We start from the raw sequence: 21138 nt of genomic DNA, 5'->3' as shown, positions 1-21138 counted from the left end.
TTGGGCTGTGCATAACCTGTAGTTTATTACCATCAATAGTGTTATTCAATTTGATTACTAGAGTTCTTTTTATCTCCCCTCCCCCTGAAAAAAGGGAGCATAATGGTTTTCACCTGGTGGTCAGTGAGCCATTAGACCAAGTCTTGTCCAATCAATGTCTTAAGAACCCTTTGCTTTGAACCATATTTCATTGAAAGATGTCAAACTTAGTACACTGGTTTATCCTAAGGAGGAGATGACCCCTATTGATTAAGGTCACAAGGTCATAGGTAAAAGTTCAAACTACTCATAGATAGGAAGGCATTGTGCTCAGTATTTTCAGAACCATTTCCATTAGCCTGACAGTCATCAAACTTGGTACATGGTTTCCCTTCAAAAGTATATGACCCCTATTGATTCTGAGGTCACAGTCAAAGGTCAGGGGTCATCTTCCTTTGTTTGAAAATTGCCATTGTTAACTGGTTTGATAAAACCAGCCAAATAACATTATGGTCAAGCTAGGATTCCTGTTTCATGAGCCTTTTCAAGTTCACACTTGACAAATATTGCATGTAGTTGAGGGTAACATTGAAAATTTTCACCCCAAGAAAACCATTGTCAACTGAGCCGCAGCTGAGGTTGACAATGGTTTTCGAGGGCTGAAAATTTTCAATGTTACATGTACCCTCAACTACATGCAGTATTTGGGTGAATTAAAAAAAAATGACCAAACGCATATTTATCAACCCACACTAAAAATACAGGCAATGAAAATAGATTTCTATGTCTCAGCATATGTCTTTTGGTAGTGTCTAACTACCTGCCAAATATCTCGTTGATATCTCAATTAACAAAAAAGTTATGCCCAAAAAAGATGCTAAAATTGTCAGGAGTGCAACACCTTTTTGTGACATTTTGAAATTTCAATACTTTTTGGAGATCTGTGAAATAAATAATAATGCTTTATGTTGAAAATAAAGACTTTCCTGATAATATTCAAAGTATTGAGCTTTAAATTTGGACTGTAGTAACTTTTGTTTAATCAAGTTGTGGTCATGGCTGATGTTTAAAAAAATGTTATACCATGTCAGGAGTGCAACAGAAAAAATGTAGTGTTGCCAAAAAAACATCAATTGTAAAATTCTGAAAGAAAATTAAGACAAAAAAGAATTTTTGAAGTGTAAAACAATAACTGATATACATTTTAAAACTTAAAAATTTTATATAAATCACAAGCAGCATTAATGAGGGTCAAGTATATGTGCATACCCAATAATGTCAGGAGTGCAACATTTGATGTTTTGCTCCCAAGCATGAAAAAACTATTATCATTATATGATTTTCTGATTTTTATTTTGGAAAATAAAGACACAAAGAACATTTTTACCAAATAGATTTATGAACTACAGGATCTGTCTGTGCTTCAGATCCATATTTCTATGGTCAGGAGTGCAACACATTTTTTTAAAGATTCAAATTGTGTGTCGAAAACACTTCTATTCACGCTTAGAAGTATTCATTAATCAATAATGATCTTTTTGTATATTAATTTAATACTAAATTATTGACAGTTTTATTATTAAAATCCTTCCTTTTTCAATTTTATCAATTCAGATGTGTTTTTATCTTTTTTGTGATTTTTTAATGAACGTTAAAAATAAACACACTAAAAAATTGTCATAAAATTCAAGTAATTCCTCCTCAACTTCACTGAAACAACAGAACAAGTTCTTATGTAATTTTCACTTCACAATTCTACTTTGAAGGCCCCAATGCTTTTGGTCAGGAGTGCAACAAATATGTTCGAATTATTAATCATCCAGTAAGAATAAAAATAAAGAAAAAATGATGAATAGAATTTTTCTAGTGGGTTACTGTGTTTGTCCTCTAGAGGAAAATATGCTATAAAATATATTTTATCTTCTAAATATACATTTAAGCTAGTTTTTTGGCATAAATAGGGAATAATTTCAGATAAAATGTGAATTTTAAATACTTTCATCTGTTTTAATACTGAAGTGTTGGGTTATAAATATTGCACAATTTCATTACCACTTGATGTTGCCAACACTTTATGAATTTTTGTGTTATATGGTTTTAATTTTAAATTTAACTGCAGTCAGGAGTGCAACAAAACTGCTTTATAATTACCAATGCTTTTTAACTATCTTTACTAAAGATAAGTTGAAAAAAAATGTTTGATACTATTTGATGTTCAAAGCACTATGTCTATCAACAAATTTCAGAAATTTTACACTCAATTCAGGGAGAAGTTTTCATCATTTCACTTATAGTTTTAAATACAATTTATATATATTACACTTTGCAAATAATCATGTTTTAAGGTCTTCAAAATATGAAAAACCTGCCGTAAACGATGAAAAATATCAAAACGACAAATTGATTTACAAAGTAAGAATGGGTTATTGTGTGTTAGAATTTTTAAAACAATGTTAAATAAAATACATATCAGATGTCAGGAGTGCAACACAATAATGTAACATAGGGTCACTTCAAAATCTAGTATTTTTTGTAAGAGAACTTGTATATAAAAATTCTTGTTTGGCTTAGATTTAAAGAATTGACTTGAACGGACAAAAAAGTGACTTTTGAAGAATTTTATTGCTTCATATTTTTTTCGTATTAAAACTTTTCAAACCAGAATTGAAAAAAATAATGTAAAATAACAATCAAAAAGCCAATTTTTGTCACATATACAAGAGAAGATACTCAATCAAGGTCTAGATTTAATCATCTATACCCCTTTTACCATTTTGAAGCATAAAAAACTAAAATTTCTTGTGATTATGTATTTTAGAAAGTCTTTTAAGATGTAATGATATTTTCTTTTTTCAAATGAAATTTTACTAATAAAAAATCTGAAACTTTTTTATCCAATTGTCTATTATATTGCCGCTTCAGGATTTTAAACTAGAATGCATGTGCAATATGATGATATAAGTGAAAAATATGTTATAAGTAGTTGAAATTTTCCAAAAAAATTCAGTTTGGTGGTCATTTTTTTTTAATTCACCCATTTATTATACTGATGTATTATACAAATACAAAGAAAGGTGAAGTGCGCACATATATTCCATGCAGTCACTATTTTTTGGAATCTCACCTGTCGTCAAGCAATGTTTGACTGTTGCTAAGTTCTATCATGCTGGGGGCGTGGTTTCATCATTTCAGAGGGTAACAGTGTTTTTTAACAAATGTTTCTCAACAAATCAAATTCAAGTAAATTACATGAAAGTATAATATAGGAAAATATTGTCCACTTGATATCTTCTGAACCCTATGCTGGACAGTCATCAAAATTGGTACATTAGTTCTCTGTCAAGACCAATTCAAGGTCACAAGGTCAAACTGGACATAGGAATTTACTGACCACTCAATATCTGAGAACCATTTGCATGACATTAAACTTGATGCACTTGAGCAGATGACCCCTACTGATGTTTAGGTCACAAGGTCAATTATCAAACTGGACATAGGAATATACTGACTGCTTGAAACCCTTGAAAACCATATGGTTGACAATTAAACTTGGTATAATAGTTCTCCTTGAGCAGTAGATGAGCCCTATTGAGGTCACAAAGGATACATTCTTATAAGAAATGTTTGTGCCAAGTAAAAACTTCTATTCTTTTCCATTACAAGTTAAAGTTAGGACGATTAATTTTTTACTGCAAGTGACCTTGCAATTGTACATTAGACCTTCAGTTAAAGCTATGACACAGCCTCAGGTCAAATATTCATATGAATGTCAATGTTCATTCATTAGAAAGTTATGAATCAAACATAATTAACAAACTTTCCTGCCAGTGGCCTTAACTTGCCTACATGACACTAGGTAAGGGTCGTGGTACACCCATAATGAATAATCTTGGTTTAAAGTATGGCCTTACAATTTTTCTCCATTAGAAAATTATGGTCAGGACATGTCTAGTACACTTTTTTTGCAAGTGAACTTGAACTTGCCCAAATGACCTTTGGATAAAATCAAGATATACCCTAAATTCAATAGCAACCTTTGTGTCAAGTATGAGCTTCCAATAAATATGGCTACAAAAGGAATTATGCATTTTTCTGTCTGTGATCTTGAACTTGCCCATATGAACTTCCAGTGTTTCTTCACTGGAAAGTTATGGACTGGACACAAATCATACTTTAAAGTACATTGTATCAGTGACCTTGAACTTGTTCAAATGAATGTAGGTCAAGCATGAGCTTCGAATTTTTGTTTTAATAAGTTGTGATCTGTATGGGATTGCATCAATAGCTAGACAAATGGACAAGGTGATTCCTATATACTGGTACATGTACCCCCAAACTTTGTTTGCAGTTTATATAATAAGGGACCCCCCCAAACTTTGTTTGCAGGGGATGTAACAAAGGGCATCCACAGATGTTTCAATTCGCAAACCAATCAGTTAGTCTTACAGTGTATATTGTAACAAAAGATTAAATCCTTAATATATCTTACTGCATATTAATAGTGTTTTATATGTGCTTGGTCTTACATAAGAGGACATCTTGTTACAGCATAATAACCAAACAGCCATTTTGTTGCAGAATTTAGTATTAATGTCTGGTAAAACATAATGTTTAAAAGAAATTAAACTTCAAGAAACAAAATATACAGAGTACAACAAATGAAACATCTTGACAATTTGCACAAATTTCTACACATATAGAGCATCTTTATAATGAGGAAGCAAATAACAAAAAAAAGTTCCACAAATAAAAAATGTTATACATCTATGTGACCAGTCATATCATTTACACAATTGTTGTAAAAGTTTTTCATGGTCACAAGCTGAAATTCTTTCAGATCTCAGAATGTTTTTTTGGTTACAACACTAGGTCTAGGCACAGAAAATGGACTTGGTGCAACTTTTCCTTTTCTCTGATAATGCCTCCTTTCTACCATTAGAGTCTGCTGGCTTTCATCAGATTCATCACTTGAAGAATGAGGGTAATCCTGAAATATATTTAATATAATATATTTTAATGGAGTACTTCAGTGTTTAAAATGAGGCAGAGTAACGATAATTCAAGGGCACCCTGGCTTGTGATCATCCTAATAAAAATCTGAGTGTGGAACACAGTCAACCATCATTATAATCAAGTTTCATTTTTTTGGTACTTGTTAAAAGGGAGTCAATTATTAGCAGCTTTAATCATGAAATGAATTCAGGTCTTGTCAAAACCTTTTTGAAAACTACATAATACAGTCTTACGTAATGTAATAACAACTTTATAGACTCTTTATGTTTGCTAATTTTATTTACTGTTGGAGGAAGATATTGATTGACATCTTCCATGGCAGATCGTGGAACGCAAGGATCATCTTTATTCAAGTTTAGGCCAGATGTCCCGGAAAAACCCTTATTATCAAACCAAACTCCAGCATAGGGTTGACCACTGTCCTCATTTTGAGCAGATCCCTGAAAAAAATTCATTTCTTGGTCCTTTATTGCAGTTTTCAAAAGAAAGTCATGCAGCTTATCATGAAATAAATTCAGAGTTTGACATCATCTCTGCCAGTTAAAACTTCAGAATATAGTCAAACCAAATAAAAAGCAAGTTTTATGAATAAACCAAATATAAAGCTTTATAAAGTCAACTATATATCCAGAAATGGCCTCCTTTTTTGTTGTTGAAATAATTTAATAGATCATCCTATTCTTAGTAAACACAACATCAAATGTTTGAATCAAATAATTCTGTATGCAGACTTACAAGCAGAAGGCGTACAAAAGATGGATAATTTTTTCCAACAGAAAGTTTTGGAATGTTTGGGCCAGTTGTCACATCATTATTCTCTTCCTCAGAAAAAACCTTATTAACAAACCCAGCTTCAGTGAAGGGTCGACCAGTGTTCTTACTTTGAGCAAATCCCTGAAAAACATCTTTTCTTAGACCTGTGTTGCAGTATGTAGTTTTTAAATGGTTTGCTATTCATAATGGGAATTAACATATTAAACAATGACTTAACTAACCGGTACATGTACAGGGAAAGAATGATCTAGGTCAAAAATTTCCTGCAGTTCCTGTAATGCAAATTAAAAAGTAAGTGTTGTAATAATAAATGAATTGTCCATTTTTTTAAAATCAATTTTCTGATCTGTATTGAATTCTGATCAAAGGGCATTTAATTCTTTTGCTCAATTAGATAAATGAGTTTACTTAACAAATCTTGATACATGTATCTGTGTAATCTTATTAATTTTGCATACACGTGTAATTATACAATTCTACAAATGTGTACTGGAAATAGTAAAATTGGTACATCTTATATATGTATCTGTGTGCAGCATAAATTCAAATCTTTAAAGTGCATATAATAGATGCAGATCACAGTTCTTCTCTAATTCAAGAAAGTACAAATATATTCAAATGGGTACATATATGTGTTGTTTACAATTTGATAATGTCTGCATTACTGATATCATGTTATTTAAGTTAAACATACATAATCCGGAGCTGGTTCTATTAATTCATCTGAAATAAAACAAAAAACCTTTAAGATAACTAAACCCAAAATTATCTCCAACAATATGAAAAAAATGAATTTGACATGTTCTATAATAAATGAATGTAAATGATTGATTTATGAAGTATTCTAAAACTGTTTTACTTAAAAGAATCAGCCAGGCCTTTCAAAATCTGCCAGTATCCAGTACTTTTATATGGATGAAGTCATAATTGTACCAGTCAAAATATTTTATGGAGAAAAATTTGAAAGCATATTTAATAAAAATTGCTTCCACAAGGTACCCCCTATTTAGTAAACTACCACCAGTTTCTAAGTTTTTTGAAAGCCCTGAAGAATGCTAGCTTTTTAATCACTGACTGAAATGTCACATCTTTTAACTTGTGCTACTCACCTTGGCTATGTAATATGGATGGATTAGATGCTGAAGAAATACTTTTTCTACAAATGAAAGTTAAGGTTCTATGATGTATAATGACTAAACAGGTCTGGAAGATTTCTATATATATATATATGCATGGAAGTCATGAACGATAACTGAAAGTTGCTATATATATATGCTTCTTGTATGAGTAAATATTTTTTTTTGACCAATCAGAAAACATCATTCTCATACATCTATAAATACACTTTCAAGGGAACAAAAAGAGAACATGTGCTTTTGCTTTTTCCTCAAACAGAATTTTACAACAAAAAGTCGTTAGAAGCAAGATGAACATTTTGGAAGAATAAGGTATTCCCTACATATTAAAGTGAACAAACTTGAAATTTTAATCTCAGAAAAAAACTAACAAAAACAAAATATTAATGCATGTGACTAAGTGCTATTTTTACTTGTTTTCTTTTTTCTAAATGCCATTATTTGATTGGTCTGAATGATGAACACCTTATATTCATACTGTGTATTTATAGCAATTTTTGGTTCTGAATGATGAGCACCTTTATATTTTTACTGTGTATTTGTAGCAATTTGTGGTTAACATTCGTGACTTCCATGTATTTAAATCATCCAGACCTGGTAAAGCATAAATATTAACATACCAGTGTTTCAAAACATATGCTTATTTGCCGAAATATTAGGTATCTCACAGAACAAATATTACCTGCATTAGCAACAGAAACATTCACTGATAAATACAAACTAAAACACTGACAAAGTCAAACAGAGCTTATATCCATAATCGTAACTTTCTGAATTATTTTGAATTCTCTCTCTCTCATTTTTGTGGTTCTATATAAAAATGTGTTCATGAAACCATTTTAACCTTAACTGTTGAATTAATGACTTCGATATCCACATGCGTCATCTACTTTTTTCAGAGGATATCAGTGTACTAATTTTGACGTCTATCTAACAAAGTGAGAAATGGAATGGACAATATCTTCCTATGTCCAGAGTAGTTTAACCCTTGACCTTGTGAGGGGTCTTCAATATCTACTCCTTAGTTGGTACCAGTGTACCAAGTCTGATGCTTGTCAAGCAAAGGGTTCTCCTGATATTGATCAGACAACACTTGGTCTACCTACCGACAGGTACAAACCATTATGTTTTTTGACCTTTACTTTGACAAAGGTATTCTTAAATCTATGGTACAGGTACAGGTGTAATTTTCAAGATATTTTTACCAAAATATGAAATATGAAAGTCATAATGTGTGAACATATTGCATCAAAATGGTAATATCAATAATCTTAACCTTTGACCTTGACCTTTGAATAAGAAATATCAAGAGACCTCGAGTTTCAAACAGAATGAAAATCTAGAGATCTGTTACCTTTCCCCATGTTTTAGATCAAAAGCAAAACTGCATCATGTTTTGATCTTGGCATCATTTCAGATTTATAATTACAAATTGTCACAACTTGAATGTGCTTTGATTATAATGTCAGAAGAGGGGCCACATGTGGCCTTTAATTTTCCTTTTACTACTGCAGAAAGATATCTAAAATTCTCAACCTACCTTAACATATACTTCTTACTGAAATAGATAACAAGATAATTAGAAGTACAGTATTTTAAAATTATTTTAATTTTTGCTTTAAAAAATTATACTACCGGTGCTTAATTTGGTGCTTCTGCAGAAGTTAGACACATACCTTAATAGTGTAATATCGTTAATATCAATTAATATCATTAACTTTTTGCTGCATTTTTACAACCAAAAAAAAAAACAAAACAAAAAACAAAGAAAAAAACCCAGCAATGTGTGAATATGAGCACCAATTGGTATCTTTATCATTATTTATGTACATGTACAGTAAAACACACTTGTAATGAAGCAGCATGAACCGATGATTTTGCTTCATTATGAGCAAATTATTTAAAAGTCGGGGGGAATGTTTGTTTGTTTGTTGTTTAACGTCCCTCTCGAGAATTTTTCACTCATATGGAGACGTCACCACTTGCCGGTGGAGGGATGCAAATTTATACCTATACTCAGCACTTAAGGCCATTGAGCAGTGAGGGTTCTTTTTTGTGCCAACACCTACTGCGACACGGGACCTCAGTTAATACAGTCTCGTCTGAAGGACCGGTCTCCACTTCCTGCAGAGGATTCGAACCCGTGACGTAAGGATAACTCCTTACTCTGTGACTCTAGAGCAGACGCTCTAACCACTGTGTCACGCGGACGACCAGGGGGAATGTGTCAATTCATTATTGTGTTTTCTGTATAGAGATTTTTATTGTCAAATAATACATACAGTACTTTACCAATCATCAATAAGAATACCCTGACCATACAACCAATAAGCAGTAAGCAGTAACTTACTATTGGTACTTCTCGTATCTGTAGACACATACTCCAATCAGTACCAGGATGATAACCACTATGAGCACACTGACCACTATCAACCACATGACTATTTCACAGTTAGGGTTGCCTGAAGGACAGGCACAGTGATAGCTTCCCTTGTTATTGTGACAGACAAATGGGGGTTTACAGGGGTCACTGAGGCACTCATTGATGTCCTCTGTACAGTATCTACCCTGATATCCTCCCGTACAATGACATCTGTAGTAGGCATCAAAGCTGTGAGTCCTGTGGGTGTCATTACAGGGGTAGATTCCAATAGCTACAATGTGAGGAAGAAAAATTCCATTTGTAAAATTGTTTAATATCATGAATCTAAATAAGGTTTACTCATAGTAATCTTGCAAACAATTTGACTGCTAGATGTCCTTGAGTTGAGAAGTTTTTTGTAAGATGAAATGCACTTTCAATATTTGACCAACTTAACCCCATCCAGGAACTTGAACCCAGGAGGCATAAATCAAAAGTTTGGTAAAAAGTATTTTTTTCTTATGATCATGTCAACAGATTGACTGCTTAATGTCCAGGAGAGAAGAATAAGATTTTTGAAGATTGCATTATTTTTTTTAAAGGTTTTGGCTACAATCCTCAGGCCTCAGGGAGGTAGAGACTATGAAATTCATAAATTTTGTTCCCGTTATTCATAAATGTTTATCATACCAAATTGATTAAAATTGATTCATCTATTCCAAAGAAGCTAAAAATGTTCAAAAGTTTACAATTAATGCATGATTGAACAAAGACAAAAATAGATAGCAATGGGTCACCATAGAGACTCAGGTGACCTAAAAATGAAATGCAATACATCCACCTGCCAACAGAGGGAGGAGTGGATACACTGTACCTTCACATGTTCCACGGTTATGACAAGGCATTTCCATAATACCAAAGGATATTGTAATAGGCACAGATGTTCCATTAGAGCTGTCTTCAAAATAGAAACTAAATGTGAAATTTCCTGACTGATTTTTTGGCTGCATAAACTGTATATTACAGGTAAACCAGCTGAGTTGTTCCTCACTATGTGGTAGATTCCGTGAGAAGTTTTCTGCACATGGCATCATTGTGGGCTAAAAACAAATATACTTGTATAAGAATTAAAGTCTTGAAGTTATTTTCCATTTTCTTTTGACTTATAAATGATTTGATCTTTTTTTTAAATTCACTTAGAGACATAGAATTTTTAAGTAGATAGTCATCTTTCACACTTACAATTATTTCTTCTTCAATGCTGCAATTGTCAAAAAGTTTTGGTGTAACATGTTTTTCTTCTGTGATGGAAATGTTCAAGTTCAAAGGGTTAGATATCTTGAGATTCAGAGCATCAGATTTTTCTACATCATAGGCACCAAGTCGAGCTTTCCAAATTCCTTCTTTCGTAGAGTTGAAATCATTGATGGCTTCCAGCAACACCTAGAAATGTAATACATTTTTATAAATCAAGAAAAAGAAAAGACAAAACAGATTGAACCATGCACATGCAAATATGTTGACAGAGTTTTACAGAGTGTTTAATAGCCTTTCTTTTAAATTGCTACCGAATATTTCCATTAAACAGAAAAACTCTGTGAGGTCTAACATACATACAATTATTGGTTCAGTTAGATCTTTGTTCAGTAATGATGATCCATTCAGTGTTAAGAACACAGTTGGAGGATCGTTGATGGGCTGGATGTGGATATTGATGGCCACTTCTGTGCTGGTTGGTGGAATTTCTGGGTTTGTCTGATTCTCATAAAGCAAGACTTTAAGCCTCTCTTCACCAACACAATCGCGACAAGGGGTGTACTCCAAACTATAATTGATATATCAAAATACAGGAAGGTTTCAATCAGATCCATTCCAAGCTTAGTAGTCTTTATTTAAAACAAGAAATATGTCCATAGGACATGAATACCCTACCCAAGGTACATTTATATTGCAACAGTAAAAGAGAAATATACCTTCCTTCTTTGGTCATAGGGAAGGTCAAGGTAAAAAAAAATAATGCAACAATTGAATAGCTCCCACCAATAGATAGTTTTCAATAGACACGATTTTCGCAAGAGTTATTTCCCGTTGGTTGCCATATTGGAGGTATATGAGCCTGAATTCCTTCATTATCCAACCAATTTAAACTTGTCAAACTGGGCAATTTGTAAAGATAACATAATTTTTCTTACGAATTTATGTTAATACAAGATTCCTTTAATTCGTAATTTTAGTATTTTAAAGATTTTTGCCCCTATATTTCTGCCATACAAGTTTAAAATTGGTTGCTCAAAGAGGAAAATTCGCTAGTTGGACCTCCAAGATGGCGGCCAAGGGAAGTAACTCGCAAGATAAATTATGCGTCATACGAAAGCTATCTATTTGTATCAATGTATGAATTTTGAAAAAAAATAAAATCTTCAATAGTTTCTTTTAAACTGAGCTAAATATGAAACAGGGAATAGTGAAGTCAAGGTCATGGGGAAGGTCAAGGTCAGAAAATCGATTGGAAAGCTCTCATCAATATGTATCAGTGTATGAATTTTGGTTAAAATATCTCGAACAGTTTCTTTGAAACTAAGCAAAATGCAGAGCAATTGATGAACTGATGGAAGACAGGCATGACAAACACTAAATATTCATGGCTGGGCATTAAGGTATCTAAATTTTGAAATTCTGTGAAACTTACAATCCACTTGGTGACAAATGAGCCTCTCCTTTCAAAGTTTTGTTCTGCAATACAAACAAGATCGCATCCCCTTCCTCATCAGTAGCAATTAGCTGATAGTTTAAGATACCTATTCAAATACAGTTGTATCAATATGATAATAAATCATGTGGAGGATATCATTTGAAAAGGGTTCAAGCAGTTCACACTGATTATTCAGAATAGCAAGAGAGTCTTGAGAGTGATATTGCTAGTACCTGAATCTTCTATTACATTAACATCAGTTTGACTGTTTAGTTTTGGAGCAGAATTATAGATGGATGCCCTGGTTATAGAGAGGGCAAATAGTGTTTCTCTCCCAAAATAAGTAGTTGTGTCTGAGACTGCCCTTCTTCTTCTTATCAACTCCTTCCCTTTCACAGTTTCATCAATCAAGTATGTATTACACACCTGCAATGTTATTAAGACATACACAAGGAATACAAAACAACTCATTGGGCTCATTTAAAAGATAACTTACAGATAAAAATGCCTCTAAATTTAATAGATACTTCAACAAGAATAGAAAAGTTCAATTTTGCTTTCCTTTAACTATAACTCCCATGATCATACTACAAGAGTTACTTTCACAACTTCAAACAAGCATTTCTTCACACAAAAAAATCCCTGGACTGATATATGAATGATGAAGACAATTTCAAAAACATTTACAGCATAATGTATTGGAATTAACCTGGATAGTGGAAGAGTTTGAGCTAAGGAAATTGTCTTTCTTCTTAATTGCTACTCTAGTCTGTTACCTCACATGCACATTAAAGTTAAACTTAGAACCCTGTCCTTATTATCCTCTAATCAACAGGCAAATTTTAGTAAAATGTTTGAAAACCTACTTTTATAAATTTAAAGAAATATTTACAAGCTAGTTGTAACTGAAAAGCAAATAAATACTTTCACCACAAACTAGTCACTCACTATGATATCATGAAAAAAGACTCAGTGGCAATGATTTAGTTGCAAAGTTGAAACATATTTTGTTATCCAGGTCCAAAAGACATTATAAATGTAGAAACAGAGTATAATCTCTGCTTGATTGAACTAAAGACCCCAGGTGCATGTAAGTGCAGTGCTCTACCAACCAAGTTATATGGTTAACCCATTAGCTCAGCTTTGTTGGAAGCTGAGTATCTTTCTTTACTGTCTTGTTATTGGCAGTATTTAATTTGAAGCTACCGGTAATATGAAAATAACAACGCAATTGATAGGACACCTTCATAGACATGGTTTGTTTGGTAGCATCATAGACTTCTTGTTCTTCTTTTGGAAGATGTTTACAGGTCCTGCTAGAAATTTCCCAATGCTGCATCACTAAAAAGAAAAGTACAATTGTTGAAGCTTTATTGAACTCTACAATCTATGTCATGACAAGTTTTGAAAATGGAGAGAATGCTCATAAACTTGTTTACACAGACATACTGACCTGGGTTCCAGTGCAGTAGCATTGTTCTGTTTCCTGTGGTAACATGACCCACACTGTCTGGGTATGTAATGGTTACTGGACCAGGCATTGGGACATTGCCTAGAGGTACCACGGAGAATGCAAAAATTTTCCCATAAAACCTGAAACACAGTCTTACATTTAATAGACATCACTGGAAAGGTGACCATCTCAAAGAACCCTACTTTTAATAAATATAAAGGACAAAATGGTAAAGGGAACTTGTAGAATCTGTCTGACTTGACTTTTGACTCAATTCAAACACTGCTGACTCTTTACCCATAGTACTCTTTTAGTGAAGTGTGAAACAAACTTATCTAAGCACAAAAATATTAAAGAAATTTATAAAAAGATCTGCTTTTACCTTGACCTCTAGTCTAGAGACTTAGCTCAAAGTAACAGTTCCCAAGAGCACTCTTTATATGAACCAGAAGTCTCTGATGAGACTGTAGCTCTACTGGTTTTTACTTCACAAAAGTAGAGAAAGGTAGCACTTGGACTTGAAATGCAACAGCAATAAATAAAACAATGATCCTTGGTTTAGTCTCTATCTGAGTCAAGTTTAAATGCACTTGGACAAAAACTGTAGCAGGAGTAACATTTTGAAAGAATTTCACAGAAATTTCTGTTTTAGTAACCATGGCAACATCCTTCATCAAAATCAAAACCAATCAAAAAAAAGAACTATGTATCTTAGTGTAGTCTACTTGTACACCAAGTTATATTGAAATTGGACTGAAACTGTAGGAGAAGTAGCGGTTTTGAAAGAATTTCACAGAAATTTCTATTTTTAGTAACCATGGCAACATCGTTCATTAAAAACCGATAAAAAGAATTATGTATCTTAGTGTAGACTACTTGTGTATCAAGTAATATTGAAAGTGGACCAAACCCATAGGAGGAGTAGCATTTTGAAAAATTGTTTACAGACAAACAGGTAGATGGATGAAATACACTTTACTATCATATAAGCTCTCTTATGGTCTCTGGCCATTAGAGCTAAAAATGAGCCAGGTTTGGCCAAAGGACAGAAAATATATTCTGTAATTAATATCTGTAATTAATATGAGATGAATAGATATACATACTACATAGATTAAAGAAGAGTGACTGAATAGGGATCCTTGATAAAATACTGCATACAGGGAAACTTTCACCCCTGTTTTATTTTTACCCTTTCCCCTTCATTGCAAGTAAGCCAACTAAGTACAACTGTGTCTGGAGGAATTTAAAATAAGGCAAATTTGTTTGCAATTGTGAAAGGGTGAAAATAATATGGGGCAAAAAATAAATCTGTTTAAAGTATTATCACATAGCAGCAGTGTTCCCTTTGTAATCGATCGGCCAATAAGCCAGACATGTCACCTTCTGAATGACATTTTTTGGGGAACCAAATTTTAATTTAGATTCATAGATTAATGATGTTGTTTGTCAGCAGGATTTGTTTACGCACATATCAGCAGTTTTTTTTCTATGTACATAGATCATGAGAATGAACTTGCATATAAATCAAGCATCATTTCTTTTAACCGATTTAATAGGCAATATTAAATACTTCAAGTATTTTTTCCAACTGTTTAGTGAAATTTATTTTACGATTGGAGAGTTTTGATGTGCAATTGCAATTTTAAATTCTTTATTGCAGTTTGCAAGCATGGAAAACTGATCCGGGACTGTCACCTCCAGGTGTAGGTGACAAAATATCCATTTTTGGTAAGGGCACCAGTTCTGACATTTTCCTGGAAAATGTCCAGGAAAATGTCAAATAATTTGAGCCACCTGTACCTACATTTAGGTGCCATGACCCACTTTCTTCCTGGAATCAAATAAGAAGGAATTTCTTTTAACTGCTTTAATTCCAAACACTGCCAGGCCAGTACAAACCTTTTATATAGAAGTCTTTCAACCATGTCCATGGATGTTGCTGGATTCTGTACGTAAGACACAAAATCTATGGAAGCATCTGAACGATAGCTTTTTGCAAGATCAGAATCACTCAGCTTGGTTACAACAATGGCCTGACCATTTGCTAGTCCTGTTGAAAATTTACATTAATTTTAATCAATTGGTTTTAAGTATGAATTATCATATTTTCATGTTCAGTAGCAGAAGCCTTACCCCTTGGTGTCTGTATGTCTAGTTCTGCTACTGCTCGTTTTCTGCTGGTAATTGATAATTTCTCCTCTATGGCACTACCATTGGTAGAGGTAGCTACTACAGAATCACTGTTAGTTATGATTACCACACCCAGACTCTTGTTGGTACACAACATTGCTTCATTACACAATCGCATGGTCATAAACATCTGCTGGCCCACTGGCATTGTAAAACTGTCTCTGGAATTGCTATTGTTGGTGGTGTAGTCCTGTACAGGTTTGAGGTCTGAGAGCTTTCTAATTTTCAATCCATTGACCCAGAGAGCACCATCTTTTATCTCTGCAGACCCTGACAAGTTGTAGCCAACCCATGTACATGGAATGATGTCATCTGTTTCCTCTGCAGACCCAACACAAAGATCTGTCATATCAAAAGAACAATTTTTTTTAAAAATTGTGATATATTTATATCCAAAGACTCTTTGTTTGCTTATGGAGTTTAACAAATATGAGGCCCCCATGCTATCTCAAATAATTTTAAAACTTTGGAAATAGATCAAGTTGTGGAAAAACAGAAAGACAAATCAATGCATCAAAAACAAATTAACTCATTGAACTTAATTGGTTTTAAACTTACGCTATGTACTTCTTTGTATTTAATTCTTAATAAAGATAATAAATCTGAAATATTTCCTGTTCTTGAACTTGTTCACATGGCTTACAATGAATATTTGAAGACACTTCTCAGTAAATGACTATTTTGTTCATTCAAATGCACTAGATGAGTGAAATTCAATATACCATATCTGTTAACAGAAGGGTCATCAGACTTGGTGAATGTGATCCCTATAGAGGTGGGGTCATGTTGCTGGAGGGATTCTTTAGGGTAGACTTCCTCAGTGAAGTGAGAGGTTCCTGGTATAGTTGTATTCACCATGTCAACATCTGGTGGGATCAACTTCACATCCACACCTCAACACAATGAAATATTATACAGTTCCTTATTTAATACTTATAAAAAGTGCAAGTTAAAAAATCTTTCAAGAGAGATTCAGAGAAAAGTCAATAAAACTCACCTTCAGTGTCAATGTAGGTTGCATTTAACCCTGCGCCATTAGTACAAATAAAGCTAGCATAGTAAGTGTAGCCATGTTCTAGGATTCCACCCAATCCATTGTTGATTCCAATAATACTTTGACCTGTTGATGTGAAGTTCTGAATGTTTGTTGCTCCTGGTGATGTACCAATTGCCCAAAAATTTTCCTGATGAAGAGTATCAAAACTACAGCTGTCCTACTGTGACTAATATTCCCCCCCCCCCTCCCCCAACTAAAGCACTGGTAGTGAAAAATTACAAAGCTCCCCTGGATGATGGCAGCAGCAGACCTGATAGTGTGCATACCTAAATGCAACATCCATGCAGTTTCCTCACAAAGTGCTTATAGTTACTTAGGAATGGACCTGCTTCAAAAATTTTAACCCATTCAATCATTCTGAAAATGTATGTCAGATGCATCATCCAAATCAAGTAGTGTGCATTGCCAATGCAAAGAGCTTATTGTTACTCAGTAATGACCCTTCTTCAAAAACTTTTAACTGTTCAATAATCTGGCACATTTATGTTAAATGCAGAATCTGAGGCATATCTGGTAGGGTATACATTTGTAGGTTGAAGGTCACAACACTTTGCCCACCAGCAACCTTTGTGTTGTGTATGAAAGTATGACTTTTCAGTCCTGGCATTAAAAGGTAATGTCCCAAAGAACTTCTTGGCCATGTGACCTTGACCATATCCAAACAACCTAGAAAAAACTCCAGACCTCTTTGTCACAACCAATTTTGTGTCAAGTATGACCTCAAGATGCTTTTTCATTACAAAGTCTTTTTTTCACAATATAACAATTCTGAAACCTTCAGAATTTTACATTTCTTCACCTTGTGTGACCTTGAGCTAGGCCAAATGACCTTTTTTCAAGGCCATAACAGATTCAACCCTCAGGCCAGGTATAATTTTTTAAACTTATTCCATTACAAATCAAGGCATGAACAAGTAAATGCAGTGACCTTGACCTTGTTCAAATGACCTCAGTGCAGGATTGCTACAAACCCTCTGGTCACAAATAACATGTACAATCTAAAGCTATGAATCATAAATTTATGACTATTAAATAAATATAATTTCTGTATATAATTTTTATTTGAAACATATTATCGATTAAAATCATCCCAATACATTTACAGACATTAATTGACATACCATAATTCCACTTTCATCATCGTCACATTTCCACATACACTTGATTGTGTCATTAGATTTTTGCAGCTTGACTGGAGTATTCTCCCCTTGTCCTACATCATAGTAGAAAAATCCACTCATGATTTCCGAGTCAAAAACAGGAGGCGTGTCATCCACATAGAAACCATTAGAGGAGGCTACAGCAGTGTCTCCTGATCCTGTCACACCCTTTACTATGAATATAGTAATAATATATACTGTATAGAGTATAAATATTTTGAAGAGTCTGAATTCACTAATATTTCTTTTGCACCTAATTTATTTTAGGAATGACTCTAATTCTTGGCCAAATTATTCGAGTATAACCTGGTTTGGGTCAGTTTACGCTTTATAATCCGCGAAGCGGATTATAAAACAGCGTAAACTGACCCAAACCAGGTTATACTCGAATAATTTGGCCAAGGATTAGAGTCATTCCTTATAATTTAATTTTAAAATCATTTAATAACTATGGGTGTAAAATTTCGTTACTTTTTATTAGTTCAAATTTGCCGCTCAATAATACAACCGTAGTAACGGAAGTAACGGAAGTGATGGGAATCGAGGGGAGGTAAAAACTGATACATAGGCCTAGCAGCCATGTTGTTTGGTTACATGTGGTAAGATCGAATTATTGTTTGAAATTAAAGGTACATTTATTAAATCTGGAATTTTCCATGAATCCCGAGGACTGGAAATGAGAGGATTGTATGGAAACAGACGATTCAGCTGGTTGTCAAGGGGGTGTGTCCCCATACCAAACCAGGTTATACAGAAATAATTTGTGTTCCTTTTTGGATATTAACCAATCAGAGGCTAGAATACAAACAAAATTAAATTATTATAAATTCACACAAATTTAAAATGTGTCTTCATTGTGTGTGTATTTAAGACGGTACATATGAATATTTCAATATTATTCATCAATGCCAAGTTGGCATTATACGAGGTTCGCAATTCAATTTTACTGATAAACAATATATTTACAGTAGGTCATTTAAGGAATTAGTTCAGTAAATAATTAACAAAATAAACAATACACTCTGAAGATAAAATAAAGTTATTAAATTTCTAATTTCTAAATACTTGAGGTACTTAAAGCATAATCTTAGAATGCATAAATAATAGAATCTTAGAATACACTAAATAAATACTATGTCCAGACTTTAGCAACGATAATCGTAGGAGTTGTTTAAGAAATACTACATTCCAGAAAAATACCAGTCTTTTTATGACTCGCCTATAAGTGGGACATAGAGTTTTGGACTAAAATTTAACTCCCAAAAAAGTCTATGTATGGTATATAGTATATGAGTATATATGGTACTCCCTTGTATGCTCCCTTACTTAAATACACTGCTTCCAGTCTTTTTTTCCCAGGTTGGGTTTCTTTTTTTATGCCCAGAGCCAGTTAGAATTATTGAACTACCACATTTTCATTTGACTTCCAACATGCCATTTGTTTACAAGCCACTGCACATGCTCAAGCTTAAAGTTTGTATTCTCTTTATTTTTTGTATGATCCAACAGGAATTACTTTTTCAAATTTAATATGTTCTAGAACACATCTTAAAGACTAGTGCAACTTCAATCCGTTTACAATATCTTACAGTTACACAGAAATGGAGCTGCAGCAAAACTTTCAATCTAGCCGGGACACTGAAGAAAACTCATATGGATTTCAATATTGTAAGCATTAGCTAAAAGTTGGGACTTTTACCTGTTAGATAGTATGTTACGATTTCCTCTGTCTGATGTCCAGTATCATTTACTGTGATTCTCTTGGAGGGTAGACTGATATTGGTGAGGACAAATGTTTTCTGGACAGTCTGTGCAGTCAAACAGTTTGCATCACAGACATAGTAAGAGCAATTTCCAGTACAAGGTACACAAGGCTGATCAATCTGAAAATATATTAAAAAAAATAACTGGACAGAAGAATCAAATTGTTTTTCTGATGCATAAATATGTAAATGAACCCCTGTATTATAACCTAGAAACCTCAATTCTGATCTTATCTGCACTAGATTGCTTAATACTACATGTATGTAAGTTTATATAAATCGTGGTCTTGAAGTTACTGGAAAAAAGTCAGTAACTACAGTAAAACTTGTCTAATCCGGACACCATTGGTTCCAAAGAATTTGGTCGGATTAGACAACATTCTGGATTAGACAACATTTAAAACAATGAAATTTACTGCAACAGACTGAAATTTTATACCGCATTAGACAAGATTTCGGATTATACAACATCCGGATTAAACAAGTTTCACTGTATATTATTTTAAAGTCTGACACCTTTTGCCCTCCCAGGATCCCCATGCCTCTTGCAAGATTTGAGCATTATCCACCTATTGTGGTCACACCCTAGCATTATAAGCTCTGATCTGAATAAACTTGAAATTTAAATACAGTGAGATGCTGCAGATTAATTTGACTCATGTATTAATGATTTACCTCTCTGAATTCAACAACATCTGTCCCCAGCGGTGCTGTACCAACTCCTGCTTCATACTTCATGATAGGATTAGTAAATCCGATGAACTGTGGACCTGATCTACATACAGTTCCTACAGGGGGTGGCATCTCAAGAGCAGAGATGGAGGCTCTCGCTGACCAAACACTGAATTTGTCTGCATGTTCTGGTAGCTTGTTCAGTCGTTTGAACACATGAATGAACAATAAAGCATTAGTGGACAGATGAGGGACATCACAAATCTCATTCAGGAAATTCTCATCCATGTATACCATCATGCACATCACAATCTACAAAGAATAAAAGGTCAATATAAAGTTCTGAATGATCTACAATTACATATTTCTGTTCCTCAAACCAACAAATCCTTAATAAAACTGTAGCTCTGCTAGTTGACATTAAATGATCAGAAAAAAAGATAAATATAGCATACTTCTCCTGAACTCTTGATAAGATTCTAATAACATTTCTTTCGTTTAAAGCAGACATGCAGGAGCAGCATGTTTAAATAATTTTAGAAGGAAAAAAGCACACAAAATCAAGATGTATGTAGTCTAAATGTGTACAAAGTTCTATTCAAATAAGAAAATCAGAAGTCTCTCATGAGACTGTAGCTCTACTGGGTTATTATTATACATGTAGTTGAAAAGATACACCTGGACTTAAACTATAAGTACTATGAGCAAGCTCACAAAATAATACCCCTGCTGCATTTTTTTTAAAGTGCCCATTCAAATTTTGGCCATAAACAGTCTTTATTCCAAGTATGAGTTTCCAATGATTCTCCATTACAACTTACAGCCCAGACAAGAATTCCGTAGTATTCTATAGTCTATCTGTCAGTAACCTTGAACATGTAAGA

At 33.5% G+C, this 21138-nt stretch overlaps 1 protein-coding gene across 1 annotated transcript in view; it reads right to left on the bottom strand.

Moving 5' to 3' along the window:
• Positions 1-4627: 4627 nt before the first annotated feature.
• The window catches only part of LOC133201669 (uncharacterized), a 224096-nt gene continuing 207585 nt past the window's right edge, over positions 4628-21138 (bottom strand). The window contains 22 exon segments of the mRNA XM_061337456.1: positions 4628-4966; positions 5277-5432; positions 5728-5886; positions 5988-6038; positions 6461-6489; positions 6876-6922; positions 8443-8460; positions 9253-9556; positions 10139-10342; positions 10503-10707; positions 10882-11089; positions 11954-12062; positions 12190-12382; positions 13200-13297; positions 13410-13549; positions 15312-15462; positions 15546-15944; positions 16325-16495; positions 16600-16786; positions 17781-17992; positions 19519-19702; positions 20258-20566. Coding sequence (XP_061193440.1) covers positions 4820-4966; positions 5277-5432; positions 5728-5886; positions 5988-6038; positions 6461-6489; positions 6876-6922; positions 8443-8460; positions 9253-9556; positions 10139-10342; positions 10503-10707; positions 10882-11089; positions 11954-12062; positions 12190-12382; positions 13200-13297; positions 13410-13549; positions 15312-15462; positions 15546-15944; positions 16325-16495; positions 16600-16786; positions 17781-17992; positions 19519-19702; positions 20258-20566 — 3681 coding nt within the window. The 3' untranslated portion in view covers positions 4628-4819.

Source organism: Saccostrea echinata, unplaced genomic scaffold, assembly GCF_033153115.1.
Source record: "Saccostrea echinata isolate AGI-Se365-2 ecotype Australia unplaced genomic scaffold, CSIRO_AGI_Sech_v1 ptg000045l, whole genome shotgun sequence".
NCBI lineage: Eukaryota > Metazoa > Mollusca > Bivalvia > Ostreida > Ostreidae > Saccostrea > Saccostrea echinata.
This window is presented reverse-complemented; position numbering and strand designations above follow the sequence as displayed.